At 39.2% G+C, this 24,971-nt stretch overlaps 2 protein-coding genes across 2 annotated transcripts; both read left to right on the forward strand.

Moving 5' to 3' along the window:
• Positions 1-43: 43 nt before the first annotated feature.
• On the forward strand, positions 44-7,320 carry zgc:152830 (uncharacterized protein LOC767682 homolog). The gene is made up of 16 exons (XM_059337293.1): positions 44-159; positions 1,206-1,247; positions 1,366-1,456; positions 2,308-2,456; positions 2,559-2,667; positions 2,939-3,066; positions 3,162-3,261; positions 3,608-3,683; positions 3,777-3,862; positions 4,373-4,477; positions 5,066-5,141; positions 5,233-5,351; positions 5,451-5,534; positions 5,624-5,681; positions 6,482-6,663; positions 6,757-7,320. The coding sequence occupies exons 1-16, from the start codon at positions 149-151 to the stop codon at positions 6,892-6,894; spliced, it is 1,554 nt and encodes a 517-aa protein (XP_059193276.1). The 5' UTR covers positions 44-148; the 3' UTR covers positions 6,895-7,320.
• A 948-nt stretch (positions 7,321-8,268) lies between these two features.
• pcna (proliferating cell nuclear antigen) lies at positions 8,269-11,383 on the forward strand. The gene is made up of 6 exons (XM_059337985.1): positions 8,269-8,682; positions 9,725-9,822; positions 9,930-9,997; positions 10,090-10,284; positions 10,621-10,744; positions 10,857-11,383. Exons 1-6 carry the CDS (start codon positions 8,462-8,464, stop codon positions 10,931-10,933), a joined length of 783 nt encoding a protein of 260 aa, XP_059193968.1. The 5' UTR covers positions 8,269-8,461; the 3' UTR covers positions 10,934-11,383.
• Positions 11,384-24,971: the final 13,588 nt, after the last annotated feature.

The following is a 24,971-nucleotide window of genomic DNA, read 5'->3' on the forward strand; positions in this document are numbered from 1 at the left end:
TTACGAGCTACGAGAAGCCGGTGAATGCAGCATGAGAGCATCTTACCCGATCATGTGATCAATGGGAGAGGGCTGAAGGGAAGGAGTCGTTGAAATCGGCTATCAGCTGTCTCTTTCACCCTGAAGACACCGGAGGAGGAGGACCAAAATGTGCACCAGGTGAGATTAACGACGGCTTTTATTTTAGCGTCATTTGTCTGATTTTATTTGGGGTCAACGGGTTTGTAACGTGCAGCTTTCCGCCGCGTGGGCTTTGTGCAATAAATAGCTGCTGAGGAGGCTCAGAGGGTTTTTGTTGTAGAGGGTACTTTTCCCCACAGCTGTCGTTTAATGTGTTTGGTTTTTTCCCCAACTGATTCAATGTAGTCATTACATTTTTAATTAGTGATTTAATCTGTTTAATCTCTTGGCTCAAAGTAGTAATTCTGATCCTCTCATGTTGCATGTTTGCCTATTTCTGGATTGAGTTTCCACTCAAAGGGCCCACGCAGGCTTTTTATTTGTTCTTTGTTTTTTGTTTTTTGCTGAGACTTCACTTTCAGTCTCACTTTACTTCCCTTGTTTAATAGCAAGTGTCATATGATCCCAGAAATGTCTGAGCAGTATAATAGAGACTGGTAAAACTAGGACACTTGACGCAGATTTATTACATCATGTACTGCAATTTCTGGTGTGCTGCCAATAAAGTGCACAAATGAGTACAAAGTTATGATTTTGTTGCAGTGAGACAAGTAATCAACTTATCAGTCTTTATCCAGCTGAAACTAAGGCAGATTTCAAAGGTCTTGCAGGTTTCCACACTTTGACCCTCTCTGTTATCAATAAACTGCTTTATAAAAGCTGATTACATCATTCTGCCTGAGATATCTTCACTAATGCTGACATTTAGAGCAGGGCCATATTGAGAAAATAAGATATCACAATATTTCTGACCAAATGCCTATCAGAACTGAGACAATATTGTAGTGTTGACTGTTGGTGCTTACACAGAAAATTTTCATTGATTAGATTTTTTGTAAATAATCATCAGAAATGTGGATATAATGCCTAAGTAGATAACGGCAAATAATAGCAGTTTGGGAAGTTCAGAAAATGTTATAAAGTTTAAAAAGACAATACATATGCCATAAGTGGATATGTAGTCTCGTATCATCAGTACAATAGCAACATTAAGAAATAACTGTTCTATGTGTTTCTCTGTGCAGCGTCCAGCCTATTGAATGGACCACTGACCTCAAAAACCACAAGTGAGTATTAATAAAAAATGCTGCACAGCCTCTTTAGATGCCAAGGTGTTTGAACGTTATTTTGTGCATTTTAAAATGGACAGTTTTGTTGGATGAAAGTTGTCTTTTTTTCCCTTAGTTTTGATGGCATCGTGTTGGTGACCCAGAGCCATGACACGCTGCCCTCTGAGCTCGAGTGTCTGAAAGCTCCACTGCAGGACTACAGCTCTGTAAGTCTCTTCTGCCACCTGCAGCCAAAAAACCCACCTGGCCTTTGTTTTACCTCTATCACAACCATGAACATTGTGTTCTCATGCAATACTGGAAGTTTAGGATTAACTCTTATTTTAAGTTCAGTTAGATAGATAGATAGATTACTTTATTCATCCCCGAAGGGAAATTCGGTTACAGAGTTACAGAGTATTGATTCTTAAAATTTCCTAGATCAACCTTTACAACTGTGTCTTTAATTAGTGAAACATTGGATGTTAAGTTAGATAAGGCTAGATGAGAAAACATATACATTGTGGGATTTTTAAAAAATCAAGTTAGTTCTATATAATCTGATTATTTGAAAGTCATACAAAACTGAGTTTAGCACCAGTATTAAACCCTACAGGAACTTGGGTTTGATTGAGATTTCCCACCTTCTAAATCATTGTTTACAGGATGGGAAAGCAAAAAAAAATGTGTTTGCCATATACTGTACAACCAGTGGCTTCTTTTTAAAAGGGTCAACTTCGATTACTACTGTGAACAAACATGGACTGTGAAGAATGTCAATTTTTTATTCTCTGTGGCATTGATTTGCTTTCTAATCTCAACTATGTTGGTATTTTAAATGATAGCATTTTACTCAGTACTGCCTTTGAACATATCAAATCATATTTACCTTTGACCCACATCTATCCTATTTATTATTACATGTCTTTGCACTAAATATTGTATTATGTTTTGTATTCTGCCTGGGGTGTGCAAAGTTTTATTAATGGCATTTAAAGGAAATTTTATCTATTTCAGGTGATTACTAACAAGAGGTGGTTTATCCTGTTCTTCTGTATCCTATCTGCTCTCCCTGTAGGTGGACAGCGGTCTGGGGGAGGAGGTGGTGGTCCTGAAGGTCCCTGGTCTCCCTGGTAACCGCCTGGTGTTTGCCTCTACGGGCCCGGTAAACCGTGACTATGATGATGTCAGGCGCTTCAGTGATGCAGCGGTCAACGGCATGAAGCGGTCTGTTGATAAAAACTGATTTTTCCACTTTAGTGTCTCATTTTTTGGGGTTACCTCCAGGTTTCTTTGTTGGTCTTTTACTCACCTGTGTGTCCTTTTCAGGGCCTTGAAAACGGGCATGCAGCGCCCCCTGTTGGTCTGCCCCACACACAAGGACTACAAGAACAGCACGATGGTGGCTGCACTCGGGGCCCTTCATGCTCTCTACATGGTGAGATAACAACTCCTTCTCACCCAGAGCCTCGATGAAGGCTTTTTCACACTTAATGCATCTTGGATGATCCAACAACAAGTGGACGGTTTAAATAAGCAATCATGTGAAGTGCTACTTCATTTATTATACACCTAAAACAGTAATATTATAATAATATATCCATATATTGTGTTGTGTGGCATTTAAAGCTCTCAGTTGTATCTGATATAAGATGCTAGCTCTGAACATTAAACAAAAAAAACACTCGCTTGTTTTTTTCCCCCAAAAGCCCCTGGAAGTGAGGGAAGGGAATGTAAAGCCCAGCGACTACAAGGTGTGTGCTCTGGGTCTGTGGGCAGCTCAGGAGGCTCAGGGAAAGAGACTGGTGGAGCTCGCTGATGCTCTGGAGAGTGGCCGGTAGGTTACAAACACTCCACCTCATTCCCTGATGAGATTCCTCCTGTTGTGGTGTTCCCTCGTTCACCAGCAGCTGTCCTGTTTCCCCTCCTCAGACTGGCGTGTCGTGACATTGGCGGCTCAGACCCTGAACGTATGGCTGCTCCTCGTGTGGCCGATTACGTCCAGGAACTCTTTAAGGACAGCCCTGTGAAGGTAGCAACAAACATTACGAGATGATCTGCTTATTTTATAAAAAGGTCAATAATCATCTGGTGTTCTTTCTAAGAAGCAGAAACATCTGTGGAAACAGTTTTACCTTTCTATTCTATTTATTTACTGATATATTTTTTGTTTGGTCTGTGTGACTGTATAAGGGGGGATTTCTATTTGATGTAGATGTTCTGATAAAATAATATATATTGGGTTTTTTTAAAAAGAAACTGTTCAAGTCTCGGTCCAGGGCAGTTTTGTGGGCGTTCGTTTCTTCAATAGCATTTAAAACCACTTTTTGCCTCAAACATCAGAACACATTTACATGTATGTGTTTATTAACCTGCAGGTCGAAGTGCTGAGCGACGTGAAAGTTCTGGAGAAAGAGTATCCCTGTCTGGCTGCTGTCAACCGCTGTGCCAACAGTAGGGAGCATATTTTGTTTTTTTCACTTAACATGGCAACAGGTCATTTTTTTTAGCATTTGCATGCTAATTCATAGTTTTCTCCTCATTCAGGTGTTCCCCGTCACCAGGGCAGAGTCATCAAGCTGCAGTACTGCGGAGAGGGACCAGTCCAAAAGACGCTCATGTTGGTGGGAAAGGTGAGACGAGACTCTCAGACGTCTGTCCTTGAACCCCTAAAATATAAAAGGATAAAATAATAATGTAGTCATCTAAACGAGTGAATAATGATAAATAACAAGTAAACATTGTCTCATCCATAGAAACAAATTTATAAAATTACAGTGTACCAAAGGCTTCCAGTGTCAAAGGGAAATGGTGTAAAATAATGCATGTGATCTGACAAGAACAAACCGATACACATTTAAGAATTTTAAGGAAATCTACAACTATTTTGATGGTGGGGTAATTTTTCCTGCAGCAAAAATGCTAAACATTTCCCAGTTCCAGCTTTGTAAATGTGAAGTTTTTTAACTTTGACATGATCGGGATTTTAATATATCTTTGGATGTCACTTTTTATTGTGATAAACAATGAAGATAAAACAATCTGCAGATAATTGAGAAATTAAAATAATATAGATGAAGTGGAAATGGAGAAATTAAGGGAAGGAACATTCAGTTTAACCGTTCTTATGTGGTGTTTTTCAGGGCATCACCTATGACACTGGTGGAGCCGACATCAAGGCCGGTGGTTTCATGGCCGGGATGCACAGAGACAAGTGTGGAGCTGCTGCTGTGGCCGGCTTCTTCCAGGTGAGCTGAGGGCGCTTTGGTTGCATCTGGTTATTATAAAACATATCTGCAGAAGTGAAAGTGTCTGCTTCTTGCTCTGGATTAAGGGAAGGCTGAAGCATGAAGGGATTGAAAACGGACCCGCTGGTCTATGTGGGTTCATGAGATTTTGTGGGCAAGGAAAGATCTTGTCGACCAGCAGTATTAATCTCTCCTCCATCCTCGTACATGTGGGATGTGACGGCTGGTCCTTGTTATCTGTCCCGCCCCTCCTCCACTATGGCCTCAGGAAAAAAACACTGTGGTGGACACTGGGCCTAATACATCTTCAGGGAGCTATTAAATGTCTGGATCTCAGGACTTGGGCTAGATATTCAGCACAAGGTGACTCAGATCTGGATGCTGCTGAGTCATGATGGAGGGAAAAAAGCACATGAAGATGTTCCCTTATGCAAGCTCTTATTTAGTCTTCAGGAGAAAATAAAGGCCCCTCTATAGAATGTGACACATACTCAGATTTAAGAGTTAGAAATTTTATCAAGGTTGGTGAACCTTAAAGTTTTATGCAGTTGTTATAAGGTCCTTTCCTAACCTGCTGCTGCTTTCCAGATTTTAGCCAAACTGAAGCCAAAACACCTGAAGGTTATCGGCTCCATGGCCATGGTGAGGAACAGTGTTGGCTCAGGTCTGTGTCATCCAGTGTTCTTCTATCATACATATTATCGTAAACATTTCTGTATGTGTAACCTTGAACACCTCTGTGTGTGTCTTCTCAGACTGCTATGTTGCTGATGAGCTGGTGGTTTCCCGTGCGGGTCGCAGAGTGAGAGTGGGAAACACTGATGCAGAGGGACGCATGGCAATGGTCGACCTGCTCTGTGAGATGAAGGAGAAGGTCAGCATCTCATTATTTATTAACTAACCTGTACTTCCTGACCTATTTTCTGCACTTCTATCATTTCTCACTCTGATCTCAAATGGTCTGTGTGTGCAGGCGGTGCGTGAGACTTCTCCTCAGCTGTTTACTATCGCTACTCTGACTGGCCACGCCATCAGAGCCATGGGACCCAACTACTCCGTAAGTACTGCTGAAAGACTGACGCTGATGAGAGATGTTGACATTTAAACTGTAAAAATTCAAACAGTCCGCTGCTTGTTTCTGTGTAGATCATCATGGATAACGGACCGGCTCATCGCAATGCAAATGCTGCTCAATGGCAGAAAGGTAAGAAAACTTTACAGAAGAAATTTAATAGAAAAGTTCATGTTTGATCTTTGCGGAAGTCAATAGTTTTCCCAGACTGCAAACTGCATGGCCTTGTTTAGTTAATGGAGTTGCCTGTGGCCCTTCCCTATTTCTTACCCCTCTATTTCCACCTCCTGACCTCCTTTTTTGACCTCCTTTTTCTATCTCAAGGAGACACAAAGTTTGGTGACTGCATTATGCACGATTAAACCCTCAAAACCGCTTCTGTGATAGTTCCTGCCAGTGGTGAAAGGAATATTCAGATCCCTTAGTTAATAGAAGTAAAAATATTAATACTAATACCACTATTAGCCTCATAGCAGAATTGCCCAAGTCATATTTAGGCTGATGACATGGTCCATAATGCATGGTGAATGTGTTAGGAGAGTAGAGCTAGGCAGATATCTCAACTTGGCCAGAATGACTTAGGCAATTATGCTATGAGGCTAAGTGGATATGTGAAAATAATAAGTACAAGTACCTAAAAATTGAATTGAGGACAGTTTAACAAGGTTAAAACAAAATCGGCTTCACACTGTTGCAGCTGGTTATAATGACAACAGTCAGACAACTCGTACTAATCACTGTTTCATCATAGTGTTGGATTTTGTCCCTCTTTATGAATGCAATAACCTGGGCTGCCCAGCAGATGTCGCCATTTTGACCCTATCAAATACTTTAAAACAAAGTATTTCCAACACAAATGCTTCATAGTGGTTTGAGTGCTTTACATCCTCCTTCACTAATTTAGCGCATTGTCTTTGTCCTCTGTCATGCAGCTGGAGAGGCGTTGGGCGATGTGTTCGAGGTGTCCAGTATCAGACGAGAGGACTACGACTTCCACAAGGGAAAGTCAGAGTACGAGGATATTCTGCAGTGCAACAACTTGCCGTCCTCCGCTACACCTCGTGGACATCAGACCCCTGCAGCTTTCCTCATCATGGCCTCGGGGCTTGACAAGGTGCTCACCCAGTGTCAGAATAAGTTATTTATAAGTATGAAGAAGTGCATTGATTAACTTGTTGTTGCTTTTATTCCTGAATTTCCAACACAGCACGGTGTGGATTCTAGCTCACCTCTGCCGTACTCCCACATCGACATCGCTGGGTCCAGTGGTCCTTTCCCCGGTGTCCCAACAGGAGCCCCCATCCTCGCTATGGCAACCAACTACATCCTGTCTGACAGTTTGTAAAGGGTCGCCCAGTAGAGGAAAACCTTGGCCTCTACAATCAATGCCAACACAACTTTAGAACCGTCCAAAAATAAAGTCCCTGCCACAACACGTAATGCAAAATGTGCAATTTTACAAGTCCAACATTCCTTTATACCTCAGATTGCTTTTCTGCAAAAATGTTCTCTGCTCTCTTTTCTAAGATCTTGTCACATACACATCCTGCCTACACCAAGTGTCATGACCCTGCTGTTAAGTGGCCTGTATCAGTATTTACTAGGGGGTTGAATGGCAGTATAAGAATACCATCCTTTTTATATCTGTGTCTGTGTGTGTATGTGTGTGTGTGACAAACCAAGGACGCGGTTGTGTGATTAGTGATGCTGTGTGCCAGTCAAACCAAGCACTTCTCCTTGATTAATAAAATAAAATTTCAATTTAAAGTGACCATTGTGTTCTTTCTTTATAATTATAATTGCACAGGTTCACATATTACACATAGAGGGTAAAGAAAAGCAATTGTCCCATACAAGTGAACATGTATGCTTCTACATGTATCTCTACATGTGTTTGTGTACATGTAGTCATAGAAATACAGTATGTACTGTATAGCATTCTTATCAACTCAAAGACAACATTTGAACTACATATTGCTGCTGTTAAAATGTTTTAAATGTCAACAGTTCATATGGAACTTTGAAACCAAGGTGTGTCTTTGTAGCCTATTTGGCTAGTAGTACTAATTTACTGTGTTAGTGTTTTTGAAATATACACAGTCATTTCAAAAACAGCTGTCATGTATTTCAAAACGTACCATAAAATTCAGGAAATGGGATGTTATAAATACACATGTTTATTACGTTTGCATAAAATGGTTTGATGTTACAATGTGGTGCATTTGTAAAAAAAAAAAAAGAAAATAGGATATTAGTTTGACCAATACAGTCTGTTCTTCACATTATTACTATAATTATCACCTAATGTCTATTGTTGGTAAACACCACATTCATTTTTGCAAAAGAAAGGTTGCTGAATACCCATTTTCTTACATAAATTTAAAAAATTGCCCAAGCATCTGAAATTAACCCAGAAAATGTTAGAAAAATAAACATAAAATGGACTGCAAATTTGTCAGAATATAAAATGGAAATTATGATATCCTTTATTATCCACTATTCTTTTTGCTTATGTTTTATGCTTATGTGTTGTTTATATATTGCTTTAAACATGATCTTGGGTAGTTTTCTGTATTGATTTTTGTGTGGGGTTCACAGAATTGACCTCTCCAATATGGCGGGTATTACTGCCAAATCAGGAAGTATACATAGCGGATACGGAAATGACGTATAAACGGCGAGTCATTATAAGCTGAGGTTGGCGCGCGCTACCAGCGCAAACCTTGCTTCTGCAGTGAGAGTGGTGTCTGCGTGCTGCACTTTAGCGAGCCAACAACACAAAGCCTCAACTTTTAGAGGAGTCTGTCTCTCTCCGACTTGGTGATAACTCAACCTGCAGCCTCCCTCCCGCCAAAGGCGACAAAACAACCTCTTCCTTTGAATCTACGCAGACGTAAAACTCCACAGCCACCATGTTTGAGGCTCGCCTGGTCCAGGGATCCATCCTGAAGAAGGTGCTGGAGGCTCTGAAGGACCTTATCACAGAAGCCTGCTGGGACGTCAGCTCGTCCGGCATCTCCCTGCAGAGCATGGACTCCTCTCACGTCTCTCTGGTCCAGCTCACTCTGCGGCATGACGGCTTCGACTCGTACCGCTGCGACAGAAACCTCGCCATGGGAGTCAACCTCAGCAGGTAGAGTACACATTAAACACGCCTCATTTAGCTAGAAAACATTCTTGGTATCTGTCTACCTGTTGTGTTGTTAAGCTGTTGACCTGCAGAGAAATAGAGCTTTGCCTGCTATTGTAGCTAGATTTGGCAGACTGTCAAAGTTGCATCGTTTCAAAAATACACGTAGAAACAGCTGAAGTTTGTTTTGTCAGGTCGATTTTATGCTTATAGCCGCTTACGCTAACTTCTATAACGCCACTCAGCCAGCTCGGCATCTTTGTTAGCTCCGTTAATGGTCTGTGTGTGATATCTGAGGCTTACAAAGAAAAGAGGGTGGCCATATTGGTGAAATTGCCCGGGCATGTCTCTTCTCTGGACTGGGCTCAGAATTAACTCTTTACTGTCTGTTTGAATACAATGGCTTACACCTGCGTTATGTTATTATTGATCTGGTTTAACGCACTACTTTTGTTTTGTGTTTTAAATTCCGTATGGCACAATTTGACAGACAGCAGCTACATTCAAATGACGTAGCTACGTCATTTGAGCGCCAAATCTTCTGCAGGGAGGGTTGGCGGGAATTGTTGTTTAACCCGGGAACTTCGACTTCCGTTTAACTGCCGCCTTTGTAACACAACACCAGCGCGCTGCATGGTTTTAGTTACTGAAGTTTTGATGTCGAAACTAATGTATTCCGAGTCACATAAATGCTTTACATTGATGCAGCAGATTTACGTTGCTAATTAAACGTTGTGTAATTTATATATGTGTTGTACAACTATAAATGCACTTTGGAACACTTAATTAGGGCTGAAACTTAAAAAAAGATTAACAGTTGTTCACAATATTGATCGTTTAATGATAAAAGTAAAATTTTCAGACAATCTATGACAGCAGCTTTTGGCTTATTTTTTTTCTTTGCATTTTATATATCGATCATTAAGAACATCTAGAGATTAAAATAGTTATTACATACATGTTTTTATTATAATGCCATATCGTTTTTTTTTCCTCATTTTTATTGCATTTTGTAACAGTTTTGCCCTTTTTTATTCCCACACAGTATGTCCAAAATCCTGAAGTGTGCAGGAAACGAAGACATCATCACCCTCAGAGCAGAAGACAATGCAGACACACTTGCCCTTGTGTTTGAGACACTCAGTGAGTTTTTGACAGAAAAGCAGAATAAAAGTCTTCTTTACATAAACTGTTTACCTGTCCCTTCAACATCTTTGTCTAAATTACATCTTCTCCTTTCACTCATGCAGACCAGGAGAAAGTCTCCGATTATGAGATGAAGTTGATGGATCTCGATGTGGAGCAGCTCGGTATTCCAGTAAGTACTTTCTGTCCACTGTCTTTTTGGGTCCAGCCTCCTTTACATGCACACTGTTCCTGACCTTCCTCTCTCTCTCTCTGTCCATCCAGGAGCAGGAGTACAGCTGTGTGGTAAAGATGCCCTCTGGGGAGTTTGCCCGTATCTGCCGTGACCTCTCCCAGATCGGTGACGCCGTCATGATCTCCTGCGCCAAGGACGGAGTCAAGTTCTCCGCCTCAGGAGAGCTGGGCACAGGAAACGTCAAGCTGTCCCAAACCAGCAACGTAGACAAGGAGGAGGAAGCAGTGAGTATAAATGTTTGATAAAATTGGGGTTAGTACAGTGTCAAGCAGTCAAACAAGAAGTTATTTATACAAAATGTTTATTGCTTATTAGACGTCGATTGATGGTAAATTTATCTGAAGCTAATTTGATCATCTTAATTCAAGGCTTTTCTTTTTCTTTGAGCAAAATATTAATTTATTCCAGTTTCTCAAAAGTAAATATTTGCTTATCTTCAAAACAAGTTTTTTTTAACAATGTCACTATTGGATAACAATTCTTTAGTTGTGATCTTACTTTTATGGTTTTGTTTGTACATGTAACATTTGTTTGACCATTCTCCTGTACTTTGTTCTTAGGTTACTATTGAGATGAATGAACCCGTCCAGCTGATCTTTGCCCTCAACTACCTGAACTTCTTCACCAAGGCAACGCCGCTGTCTAAGACCGTCACCCTCAGCATGTCTGCTGATATCCCCCTTGGTAAGTCCATATGCCCCTTTCTTATGTGCCCGTTACCAGCAAGTCTTCATTTGGTTTCTAAATGCCTACAGATGTTGTGGCCTCTTTAACTTGACTATTTTTGTCTCAACAGTGGTGGAGTACAAGATTGCTGATATGGGGCACGTCAAATATTACTTGGCACCAAAGATCGATGAAGAAGCTTCCTAAGTTCTTACATAACGGCTCTAAAAGGCAGAATGGAGAAATGCAGGTGACTGGGACTTTTCCTGAATGATTCAAGGGCTAAAGTGATCTCATGCCGGTTGGTGGTCACTCTGTCTGAGGTTTCTGATCTCCTGTCTAATGAGATTCACAGCAGGAGGTGTTGTGTCAACTTTTATAAACTGTCATCTGCCATCTGTGTGACGTGATGAAGCTTCAACGCGACTGACTGTGGTCCAGACAGATGAGGTGTAACTCCCAGCACTTGTTCGCCCCACTCTTGTGTCTCACACTCTATTTGCCCATTTTGGGAAAGCAGAATTCAATTATCCCATTCCTTCTTGTAGATAACACATTTGTAAATACTTCCTGTGGTTCCACACTGTCAGCTGACCCCAGATGTTTTTTGTATTCATTGATTCAGTCCAAAATAAATGATTCAAGTTGTTTCCATTATCTTTTTGTTTCTGAACCTTGTGGACATTTGTTTCAAACATAAGGGACTCAGTTTAGACTTCTTTTGAATAATTTGCCATAAAAGTCCCATCATACATTACTGCACCCTGTTAAACTCCTATTTGATCCTAAGTTTAAACCATAAACATATCAGTCATTACCCTTACACTAAATCTGATACACTTGCCTGCTTCTAGTTGCAGATAGCCTTATAGATAAACATTTGTTTTGTACTTTAGATCTTGATTTACAGAGAGAAAGCCAAATCTATGCCAGTATGTGTACAATAAGAGTCATGTTGGTATTTAATTAAATAGATGTATTGCCACTAGGATAATAAAATGCATTTAGTGAAACACAAACAAATACTGCATTTGGCTTTATTGATGGCACTTGACCTGCCTGTAGCTGATGCTCAACGCCTGCAGCATAAACATTTCACTGTTTCAAAACAATCACAGCGATCACTTCTATGCTTTTTGTGTGAAATATTAAATGATTTTACCTCTTTTGGCCTTGGTTATTTAAATGAAATCGGCTAGCAAGTCAGTAAAATGTGATAAGCTGTGCTGTCTTAATATTTATGAGCAGTACATTTTTATTTGGATGGATTTCCCTCCATATACTAAAATGCAACACAAGGTTAATATACTTGCGCTGCACCTCCTGCAGTAACTAGTCATGGTCACTAGGTGATGCTCTTGTATTATTTCTTGTGTGAGTGAGTAATGGATATATTATGATGGAGATTATATTTTTGTCGTATCCTGTTGGGTCACATTTGTGAAATCATTAATTCCACAGGAATGTATTTTCAATTTCCATTTGACAGTTTCCCCCAAAAGTCCAAATGGCTTAATAAGTCAAAATGGAAGATTTATTTGCTTCTCCAAACTGCAGAGCACCTGTCAATTACATCAGATCTCTTTATACCTACATACCTATACCTACAGAGATTTTGCTATTATGTCACTGGAGCCAAAGGGATTTCAGGTCTGTTTTTGTGCAGGAGAGTAAGAAAAAAAAAACTGAATAAAACTTGTATATTCAGAGAATTCAACAAAAGTCTGCCTGCCTGCAGCTGTGTGATGTGTTCTAGTGCAGTAGATGTAGTCAGACAGTTTTAATCCTCATAAAACTTTAATCTGACTGGCAGCCACATCTGGCTCCAGACTGAACTGAACTTCCTACTGTACACAGAGCAGTCTATAATGAGATAATGTGACGGGAATAGAGAAACCAGCTGGCATCTACTCCTACTCTAAATTTAATGTTCTCTTTGATTTGTCTGCCTCGGAGAATATCTACATTTTGGGGGGATGGATTGATACCACTTCAGTGTCCTGTCTCCATGGTGTCGCTAGAAGCTAACGGCTTCAGCAAGCAGCAGCTTATCTCAGTTTAACACAAAGACTGGCAGTAGAGAAACGACAAGGCTGACCGTCCAAATGTGGAAAAGCGCACTCATTAACTAACTTTAACCCTTTATCATTTCGCCCTGTTATTGAGAAATGGGGATTGGGGATCAGTGACATTTTTAGGGGGAGATAGCAGGTCAACAATAAATGGAAGTGGTGTACATCATCTGAATATTAATTTGAAATGCAGGTCAGCACTTTGTGTCAAATTGTTCTGGCCATAAATCTCTAATAAATATGACTTAATTAAGTCGAATAAGTAAACCTAAGGGTTCAGAACATTAATGTATCCCTTTCTGAAGGACTTTCCCATTGTTGCATCAGTTTTTGGGTTGATCACATTTGTGCTGAATTAGGCAATCTTTTTTTTATTCAAGAATGGATAAAACCCCATTGACCACATTGATGTAAAATATTACATCAATGTACCAAGACCTATGGCACACCATAAGAAAATACATGCTGTGGTTTCAAATACTTCAGACATTTTGGAGTTTTCTATATTTTTGCTAATTTTATGGCTAGTACTTATGTTCTCTAAACAGTTGAGAAATTATTTTCAATGTACCCAGGGAAGCCATACAACTTCTGAATGCTCTAGGTCTCTTGTTTTTGGTTGTGAAGTTTCATGATTATCCAGGAGGTCACAACAGGGCATTTTATACAGTGAAGTTTTTTTTTTTTTTTAAATGGGCTCCAATGGTGACTAACATCATCACATATGAATAAAACTGGGCTCATTACATCCACAAGTCTCAGTTTTACAATGATATCCAATTTATGCAATTCACAGGCTGTTTAGTTACCTCGGTATGCAAAAATATTCATATGCGTGTGAATGTTACATTTTATCATCATAAAGCAGGCATGTATATAAAGCATATACTGTATATAAATGGACTGGAGACTTCTTGGTACCAGTAGAGCCAATTTTCATTCAGATATCTAGAGGTCAGAGGTCAGAGGCCTGCTTTAAAATCACCATGTCCTTGCTAAAATAACCTAATTTGGCGCGGTATTTTACCTCTTATATGATATCAGTATCTTCCCAAACCTTCATAACCATATACTGTATTCAACGACAGGCTAGACGTTGGGTTACTGGTCAAAGGCAAATAGTTATTTTTACACTTCAGTTTATGAATGGAATAAAACCTACAAAATATATAAACAGGGTTAGAAGCGCTGGTGGATTTCTTTCTTTATCTTTTTTACCTGTATTTGTTCAGTCTATGCTTTGGACAAAGCCTGACTAACTGCATGTACAATGTAGCGTTAGCGTCAAGCAGTGGTGGAATGTAACTAAGTACTTTTACTCAAGTACTTGTACTTAAATACAGTTTTGAGGTAGGCTAGTTTTACTTTACTCGAGTATTTCCACATCAACTTCACTACATTTAAAAGGCAACTTTTGTAATTTTTACTCCACTACATTTAGCTGCCAGCTTTAGTAACTTTTCAGGTAAAGATTTAACATGGAAAAGAAATACAATTTAAAGTGATTACGCATGTTTATAACAACAACAACAGTAAAATGCTAATAATGCAATAATACATTAGGAATATATATAACAATCTCAGTGAGGCCATTCTGCATAATGAGTACTTTTACTTTTGATACTTTAAGTACGTTTTGCTGAAACTTTTGTACTTTTACTTCAGTTAGTTTTAAATACACAATAACTTTACTACTTTTAGTGGAGTACTTCTGCAGTGTGGTATTAGTGCTTTTACTTCAGTAAGGGATCTGGATACTTCCACCACTGGCGTTAAGCAGGCATTTGATTTGCTGATTCAGTAAAACAAGAAAGTAAAAAAGATTGAGTAATAAGTTAACTTTGAGTTGAATACAATAATGATATATAGTTAATAATGATAAAAATGGTACTTTATGGTACTGTTTGGCATTGTGTGCAAGTTAAGAACAATAAATATGCTGCATGATGCTACTTTTACACATATTGCGCAGTCCTGGTTTACTGCATGATCAATACTGGGCTGTACTGTATGACAGTTGATAACTTTTTGTTTGTTTTAACAGATAATTTATACGACTGGTTACCTGTTACCTGCCATCTTATCTAAAATAGCTAGATGGTAAGAAAGCCATTAAGCAAATTGCCCAAAATGTCAAACTTCTACCCTGCCCTTATCCATCTGTCTTTCTATTTAATCTATCCCTTATTCCCATAAAGAGGCATTTTCTCATTTTCCAGGCCATCGCTGTAAAATCTGATTTTATCAGTCCCGGTGGAATAAAGACTAAAAGCAGCCTGGGGGAGAGACAGCAGAGCATTGACAGAGCAGATTATAACCTCACAGTAGATTGCCTGTCATTGTAATCCCAGACTCCTCTGGAATATCAAAATTCATCTGCCGAAAGGTCTGAAAGAGGATTTTTCTGTGTGTGGATTTATTAATGCCAAATACAGTTGATAAATGTATTTTATAATTCCTAATACCTGCATGTCTGTTGGAGTTGTGGAAAACCATACCAGCCATCACAGGCAGCTTTCTACTCTGTACCGAAATGTTCTTGAAAACGTATTAGGGAAGCTGTACTCATAGTATTTTATTTTTAAAACACAATGTCCCGCAGCCGTGGATTTACCTGATTAGAGCCACTTCTCAAGATAAGAGAAGTGTGTATCTTCAGATGCAGAGCAGAGAAAAGAGATGAGACTGTCATCTTAGGAAGTGACTGATAAAGCAAAGCGACAGTGCAGCCATTTAAGCTGCCTCAATATTTAATTAACCACTGCCATCCAGGTTAAGATTAATTACTTCCTAGAACAGAGCAAAGAGGGTTCAACCTGATTGGGATTCTGCTTCTGAATTGGCCACAATTTCAGACATGCTTCATAATGATGAAGAATGTCACAGCTGTAATTATGAGTTATATTTAATGGTTGGGGCAGATTTAGACGAATTCAGGCCAGTCAGACAATATGTCTTTATGTCAGAGCTGCACAGAGGAGTTTCTGTGTAGTTTGAAAGTTTGCAAGCATTTTTTTATCATAGAGTTTATATTACTATAACTCCTTGTTTGTTTGTGTATGTTTTACTTTAATTAGTTTAGGATTAGTGATAATTAATTACCATCCACGCTTCAACAGTGATTATTTAACAAGCACAATGGCTTTTGTTTCCTCCGTCTATTAAAGCAGCTGACCACAACACAGACAGGTATTACCTCACTAAACGGTAAGTCGAGTTTCACACTTTCATAACAAGGCAATCTGACATGATTTAAACATACAAAGGCATCAAGACAATTTATGAAATAAACATGAGACAATATAAAAAGACATGTGATTATATAATTTGTAGGGTAGCCAGACTATTAAAATGACCTAATGGCAAAGGACTTAAAGCTTACTGGTTTATTAGTATTCAAAGCATTTTGAGACAAAATGCAGCTCTACATTTGTACTTGTCAAGGGGAAAGGTCACAAAGTCATAACAAAATATATGGGATAAACCTGGGATGTTGATTTAGTTTTTCAGCCAATGCTCATAACCAATATTTACCTGCTTCTCATGGCCAAGGCAGATGAGATAACCAGTGATTTCACAGTTTTATATTTTTAATAGAAGTTCATAATCTGTAGTTTGTACAAATCTGAGGGTAAGAAAGGCTAAAATGTAGTGAGAAAAGATGGATGTTAATATTCCAAAGCTCTGACCTAACCGCATCCAACCGTTTCACATGTTCTTTTTTTCTAATCGAGTACATCAACAAAGTCATTCTCTAGCTTTTATAGAGCATTTTCCCTAATAATACAATTAAATACTTTGACATAATCTGTCAAATCAGACATGAGTGCATACCTGATAATATGTGTTATTAGTGGATTGCAAACCAAATGTAAAGGTGCATACCACCACTTATTGAATGGGAGTATGTACATGCTGTGCTTGTTAAGTAAACGAAAGCATTTTGGCTTTGTCTCATCTGCCAATAATTTACCGTAATAATACATAATTAAATGAATATCCCATTATTGTCCAGTTTAATTCATCAGCCTGATATATATCGTGCAGCCCTACTGAATAGATATTTAGATACTCTTCAGGAAACCGTGGTGTTGTTCACACATGAACTTGAAGTATTACATTTAACTGCTGAGATCATTTTCAGTGTTTGGTCATATCAAGTATCACAGTGAGTCTAATATACTAATAGTTTCTGTGAGGTTTGTATTACAACGGGGAAGCACTAGGCCAAATGAATAAAAAATGAACAAACACCTTCTAGAAACTAAAGGCCGGTTAAGTAATCTTGATCTTTAGGTCTGTATTGGTCGATAAGTTCAACAAAATAAAAGTACCAAAACACTTGAAACAGAAAAAATCAGGGCAACAAAGCCAAGTCTTCCACACGTTATTATGAATCATCAGTTTCAAACATTTACATTATCTTATGTTATTGTTGTTTCCTGACACATCATTAGTTTGGAAAAAAACATTTTACTCAGCTTTTAGCAGTAATTTAGACTTTCTTCGATAAACTAAGAATGCACAATGTGACAGGCTGAAGATACAATTCATGCAATTATTTATATTTCATTCCTTCATATTTTGATGTAGTTTTTTTTGGTTGCTTCCACTTTACCCACATGTAGCCTGTTGTATTCAAGTGAACCTGATCTCTTAGTGTTATCATAAGGCTGCATTCCTCTCTCTCTCTCTCTCTCTCTCTCTCTCTCTCTCTCTCTCTCTGTCCCTCTCTTCTGTCTCTGTCTGGCCTTTAAATTGCTTTCTGGAGGCAGGGGATTTTGGCCAGGGAGATAAGAGGAGCTGGATGAAACACTCTTGCTGGCTGTCTTTCTCTGCGAGGCAGAGGGAGTGTATGAGCGTGGTACATTTACTGAGACAGAGGAGAGAGGAGGTTGTACTCGCTCATCCCTCGGGTCAGTGAGGAGACGCCTGGCGACATCTTTCAAACTCATTTCAAAAAAGCCTTATCAGCAACAAAACAAACCGCTTGTGGATAAAAGATGTCAAAGAATACAGTAGATTCTCACAAAAAGTACAAACATATGCTGCACAATGGATGTCTCTTTGTTTCTCAGCCGTCAACATATTTATGTGCATGTTCTTGTGTATTTTTCTCCTTCTCGTCAGTCAGTCAGGTCCTGGAGGACCCCAACCCAACCCTCAGACCTGACACTCACTTACATAAGCCCCCAGTGCTCTGCTGTCTCTCCACAGGAGCAGGTTCCATGGATTATTGATGCCAGCACAGAGCGAACAAGTCGTCACATGGCATACTAGCCACACACGTGCTGCATGATCCACCTGCTTCAAAGCACTCTGTTGCATATTTCATTCTTTCCATTGCAAGGGTTTTGAGGCAGTGTGATGTGTTTGTGATGTGAGGACACGGGGATTCCCTCTCCACAAACACACCGCTTTACTTTTTTTGTCCACAACCTCAATACATTCATCTCACCCTCCTCCTCCTGCCTGACCTTTGATTACACACAGCATGCCGCACTAGTTGACACACGTATTTCTGACTATGCTCTGCGTGTTGAAGTCATCCCTGCATGGATTAGCATATTAATGGGATGTCCTCTTTGTCCCTGTTTTCTGTCAGTCAGATTTCACAGCAGCGAGAGAGACGGGCGAGGCGATGCGGATTGGGAGGAAGAGAAGTGCAAAGATGGAGGAGCTTCCCGTAGGTTGGGAGTCACACCTGAGTGTGACTGGCACAGGTGGGACAAATAATTAATGTGGGAGTCGATCTTGATATGTTCTTAGTGACAATTGAGCATTGTGCATCACTTTATTTGGTGAGTGGTCATCTAAATTTTAACACAAAGGCAAACTAAGCCTTATGTTAGACTGGTTTTGTAAAACAAATTCACAAAGATGTCATTTTTAAACATACATAACTCTTTTTTTTTAAATCCTCACAAATATCACAGTTGACCTTTTTAGCTCATTGACAATGCATTTTCCAGATAATCCAGTGGGTTTGATGTTTAAAATTGTTCTCAAACCATTAAGGTACAATTAACCATTAGGTGGAGAATCCAACATTGAACCAAAACTATTAATTTCATATTTGATCATCAGAAAAATAACAAGCAACTATTTTGATAATCATTTCATCAAAGTCATTCTAATAATTATGATTCCAGTTTCTCAGTTTTAATGGATTGCTGCTTTTCTTTGTCTTATTCAAAAGTAAACAAAATATTTTTAAGTGTGGGGGCTGTCGATTGGACCAAACAAGCAGTTTGACAATATCACCTCTGGCATTTTTTTAAATAAACAAGGTTTTTAGAAAAGACTCCTTGGATAATTAAAATAATCGTTAGTTGCAGTTCTGTTGAGGATTCATGGTTTACACTGGACAGTAGTCATGGAAAAAATTATTAGACCATTGTTTTCTTCAATTGATTGATAATGATTTTGTTATTATCAAGAAAACAATGGAAAATGTCTAGATATCAGCTCTTAAATTAAACTCTTGTGAGCTGTTTTTGTTGATATCATTATATTTTTCCAAACAAATGCACCTTTAGTTGTACCAGGCATTACAATGAACAAGAAATTGAAAAAACAAGGGTGGTCTAATATTTTTTTCCATGACTGTATGTTGCAGGGTATTGCTATTGTGATTTACTTCGTAGGATTTAATGAAAATAACAACAACAAAAAACTACCAAATTAAATGAAATGACCTAATAGGAAACATGTTCGCTTGAGCATTCAAGCTAATATGTAGTTAAACATGTCAAGGGGAAAGGTGACAAAGGTCATAACAAAATATATGGGATGCTTCAATATGGATTTTTTTCCCCAGCCAATACTGATAACCAATAATAACATGCTACTCATAGATGATACCGATGAGATATCCAATACATTTTTGTATTTTAAATACCTGTAGTTTATGCACATCTTAGTGCAAAAATGGATAATTAAATATTCCATAGAACTAACCTAACCACATCTAACTGTTTTGTTTCTAACCAGCTTGTGAAACTCTGAACATCTTTTAAACAAATGGATATTTCTTCCTCTTTTCCTGCACTTTGCCGTCCGTCACAATCACATCTTTGTCCCTCTCTGTCCAGGGATGCCTCGGTTCGCTACTTAGCAACTGTTTCCACGGCTACAAAGTTGCTCTCTGTCTCACCTCCAGCCCACTTCCTCAATAAGTCTCTGGTATCCCTCTTCTCCTTTGTTTCCACTTTTTAAAGCCACTGTCTCTGTCCAACACTTACTGTTTATTGTCCTAATTTAAAGCATCAGGATATGAAATTGCCCGATGTTGCTACAACACCTTCATTAGGCTTCGTCTTGTTCTCAGGAGAGGACATTGTCCGGCTCCGTGGCTCTCATCTGTCAAGAGCAGGTTGTTATCTTGATGCTTTTGGTGCTTTTATTGGTCTAAGGGGCGCTGTAGAAAGTGTATTGATGAATATGACAACCAATTACCAATTACACTCAGGCACGTTTCCTTTCCCTCTGAGCGTCAGTGCACTCTGACCTCATACACCTCAGCACTAATGTCACTGAGACAAATTGCAGCTCATTGTTCGCGTGTCATTTACATGATCAGGATGAGAGCAGATGAACCTTTGAATGTGTGGTTTGAGAAACAAGTCCTCAGAGACACACAGATAAGAAAATAATATACAGTAAAGGCTGCTGGGTAAATTCAGACATGAATGCAAGCGACAGAGCAACAGAAAGATCTATTTATATCGCCCCTAAAAATAGACATTCTTCTCCATAGAAACATGAAATCCTTCTGAGGGGCGAATTACATTCTAGCTGCTGCTATTGTGTGTGTGTGTGTGTGTGTGTGTGTGTGTGTGTGTGTGTGTGTGTGTGTGTGTGTGCGTGTGTGTCTGTGTGTCTGTGTGTTATTTGTCTTTTTCCTCCAAAGGTGAAAGCAAATTACCGACTGTATCATCCCAGCTGTGAGGCTCTTTCTTGGGGAATCTCCGCTCTCCCTGTCAGCCTGCAGCAGACAGGATTTGTACAGTGCTTTGATGATCAACCCCGCCTCCTCTCCTTCACCTCTTCCTTCTTTCACAGTGATGGGCTTTAAGCTGACAAGCGCAACGTAGATCCATGCACATTAGTGTACAGTAACAAAATTGTGGGAAGTGTGTGAATCCATGGCTAATCTGCAGTTGTCTAGTTGATGTGGAAAAGACTAAATGACTTGAAAATGGAATCTCCAGCCTCTAATTTTACTTTATCTTAACAAAAACAATTGCATGTATAAAAGCCAAATGGCCCTTCCTTTAAAAGATAATCATTCAACGGAGATAATCTGAATTAGTTTGTTGTCTTTTTTTACCTGATAGTGTTTCCAAGCACCTCCAAGAAGTTGAGAGTCCCGTTGTGAGGCCTTAAGCTTGGGAAACGACACTGTAGCGTCACCCTGCTATAACAGTAGGTGATGTTATTTAAGAGGCATTAATTTGCCAGACTGTTGTTCATTTTAAACATTACTTTGATTTTAAGTCAACCATCAGCCACATTAGCTACACTTCCTGCAGATGCTGTACTCAAATAGATACTGTAGATAGATGATAATAGCGTAATTTATTAGTCCAAGTAGGTAATTGCAGTGGTACGCCAGCTAAGATGCATAAATCACAGACAAATGAGGCACTAATAGTGGTTGGTAAGATTCAGAATACAATAACAAGCTATTTGTTCTGGCTCTCTGTTATATTTTATGTGTCTCTAACACATGCCAAAGGAAAGGAAAAACCTGAATACATCAGCGTATTTATGTTTTTGGTTAGGCAGCGACCTCTAGTGACCTCTAGTAATTATATAGGAGCAAAGAAGGGAGTCAGGTGACATAGTATAAAGACCGACAAAGCCCACGTAGGGAGGAGTTAGGGGTTGATGGACAGGCCAAACTTTGACCCAGGAGACCACTGTTTTTGTCCCATGTGAAACTAAAACTCAACATTGAGTTTTTTAACTCATGTTCACAATAACTACATCACATGAAGTCAACGTCTACTTAAAGTAGTTACATAGTTACGGTTACGACTTGTGTACTTATTTTAACCCAAACCATGATGTTTTCTTAAACCTAACTAAACAGCGACTGATCACAACATTAAAGACATGTTTTAAACTGTACATGTTAGGATTAGGTTTGAGGATATTTTCTCTTGCCAGAGGTGGGGCACCAATTTAGGAAACGCTCCTGTGGGTTACACTATCTATCTATCTATCTATCTATCTATCTATCTATCTATCTATCTATCTATCTATCTATCTATCTATCTATCTATCTATCTATCTATCTATCTATCTATCATTAGAGGTAAGGAACAAATTACCAATGTGGTCGCATGGATTGGAGGACTTGTTGAATTAAACATCTTGTAACGTTGTTCTAGAGGTTCCTTGTGGCCTAACACCTCACTGAGGCTCTGTTTGGTTTAACTTTCATTTGTCATCCATCTTTAATATCACAATGTAGATTATTAATACACTTTAATCTCATACAATGACTACAAGACATTCCTAATTCACTTTAATCTCACCAGCTATTCTGGTGTAATTTGGTCTCTGCAGGATATGTAACAGCGTATATGTAATCTTTATCAGGACATGGACACAATTCGCATTTAAAACAATTAATCATACACACACAGCACAAAAGGTAAACATGTTGCAAGCCACACAATCAATGAGAAAAGTGGTTCCCAAACTAGGGGTAAGGCATTCCCAAAGGGTTAAAAGTTAAATCTAACGGGGTGGTTAGATGATTAAATGGAATCTGCTTGGCTTTGATACTTTTGTTCCTCAAGCCTTTAACGATTATTCTAAAAAACTATCTGAGAAGTAAAAATCACTTGTAGGTTAATATATGCAGGTCATTTATGAGAAGGGGTCCCAAGTTAGCATTGTTTTGTTTAACAGGGACAAACCTCATCAGTGGTTGGGGACCTCCTGGAAGTCATGCCAAATATTCAATAAGGAAAAAAGAGAGGTGAGTTGGATATCTTTACGAACTTTGATGCACCCTGTACATGCTCCCACGCACAACATAAACACACCTGCACATTTTAAATGATAGCACAGTATTGTATTCCTGTAAGAACCTCAACATCTGTTCCTCCTCACAGTTCTCTTCCCTGTTTGCATGATGTTATCTCTGCTCTTCTGCAGAGACTATGGATGTCCTTGGGGGTGGGGGGAACCAGTGGCCCGACTCAACCATCTGATATCCCCCCGGGATCGGAGAGCCGCTGCTGATCTTCAACCAGAGCTGTTTCCATCGTGTTTATTCTGTGTGAGTTCAGATGGAGCTGACCCTTGCACTGATTGTTTGTCCTACTGAGCCATTCTCTTTGATAACCGCTATCCCTCCTTGCTGTGAGGAGTGAGTGTGCGTGCTTGTTGCATGCATGTGTGTGTCCCTCCGGTACGAATGTTCACTCACTCCATCGCTCACACATCAATTCGCTGTCCTCCTTCATTGGCATCTAAATGATGCTCACCCAGTTATTTGGGTGGTGTCAGCAGTGAACATATTATCTACTTTTGTGTGTGGTTGTGTGGTTGTGTTATGCAAAACGAGAGAGGCAGGGATAAAGTGAAAAAACAAGATGAAAGAGGGGAGGCGGAGATGAAGATAGAGATGAAGATAACATGCGAGACAAGGACAGGGATGCTGAAAGATTTGAGATTAAAAGGAGACCCACTTTGTTAAAAGTTGCTCTCGAGATAACAACTTAAAGAGAGTTATACTCTTCTCCTGACCTTTTGACCTTTCCTAATAGATCTTACTCTGGCTCATGTTGTACATCCTTAAAACAGTCATTTCATCAATGTCCTGTGTCAAATTGTGCAGGTATTAGGTTAGCACATTGTACTCAGAACCCTGCCTGCCTGTCTCTTATGATGCAATGTTATTTTGAGGTATAAATGTTTGTTTTGACTACATGGTACAACCTGTAACTATAGTAATGATATAAAGTTATTATCCAAACACGAATATGGTACTGCCATCATGTTTGCTTATGTTAATCATTAAAACTTTACAAAATCTAGTACACCTTATGAGTTTTAGAGCTGTACAGTGATGGAAGAAGTATTCAGATCATTCACTTAAGTAAAAGTATCAATACCACACTGTAATAATAACCCTTTAAAGAGTTTTACAAAATTAAAACCAGTTACCATGGACTTTATGTCAGTGGAAAGGGATTTGCCAGTCCTTCAAGACTTTTATTGTAGAATGGATAGGCTTTGGGACTAGGAATTAATTAATTATCCTCATAATAGTATGCTGTGCCCCTCCTCCCTTTTGTTGGTGTATAGGTTGTTTTTGTTTTTGCACGGTATTGTTCATGTTTGATTTAGCGTGAGTAACTGTATTGTAATATTTTATATTCTTCTCTATTGGCTCCCTAACATGATACATATATCCACCTTTATCCAAGATGTAAAACTCCTACAACTGAACTGATGAGTGAGTAGAAAACATAAATCTGTGTTTATTCAGGAAAATTGCAGTTATTGTTGTACATGCAGTGTGTCAGCAGCCTCAGGTGATAATTTCCCAATTTTCTGTTTATCAGAGCGACATCCAGCATCATTTCCTATAACAGCTGTTTTAGTTATATGTTAACTAGTGGACATACTGTAGACTAGCTTTGAAATGAAACCCCATGTGAATGAATATTTGCTCCAAATGACCTCGGTGAAAACATAGAGAAACATGTCTTCAGCTTTAGTGGCTAATAGGAAGCCTATTAGACAGATGGCCTTTCCTCATTCATCCTGCAGGCTATTTACATTTCTTGGCTGTTCATTATGCAATCAACGTGATGTGTGAGGATGCTTGACCTGGCTTGATTGCTGTTTAGCATCTTGCTACAGTCGCTCTCTCTTTGTCTGTGTCCGTCTATCTCTCCCTCTCTCTGCTCCGGGTAGCTTCACAGAGAGCCAAGGTCGCCTAAATTGATTCAGTTCCTCACCAAGCTCACACAGATTTTCCAGCAGGGCTTTAATTGCATTTCTGTACCAATCACTCTAATGACAATCACACACTGTAATCTAATGCAGCGCACACACGCAGAGGACCTCCTTCTTTCCTAGACATGCTGAAAATGGCCCCAGTGGTCATTGTAGAGAGTGAAGATGAATGAGAGAGGTCAAAACTG

Source organism: Centropristis striata, chromosome 7 (assembly GCF_030273125.1).
Source record: "Centropristis striata isolate RG_2023a ecotype Rhode Island chromosome 7, C.striata_1.0, whole genome shotgun sequence".
NCBI classification, from domain to species: Eukaryota; Metazoa; Chordata; class Actinopteri; order Perciformes; family Serranidae; genus Centropristis; species Centropristis striata.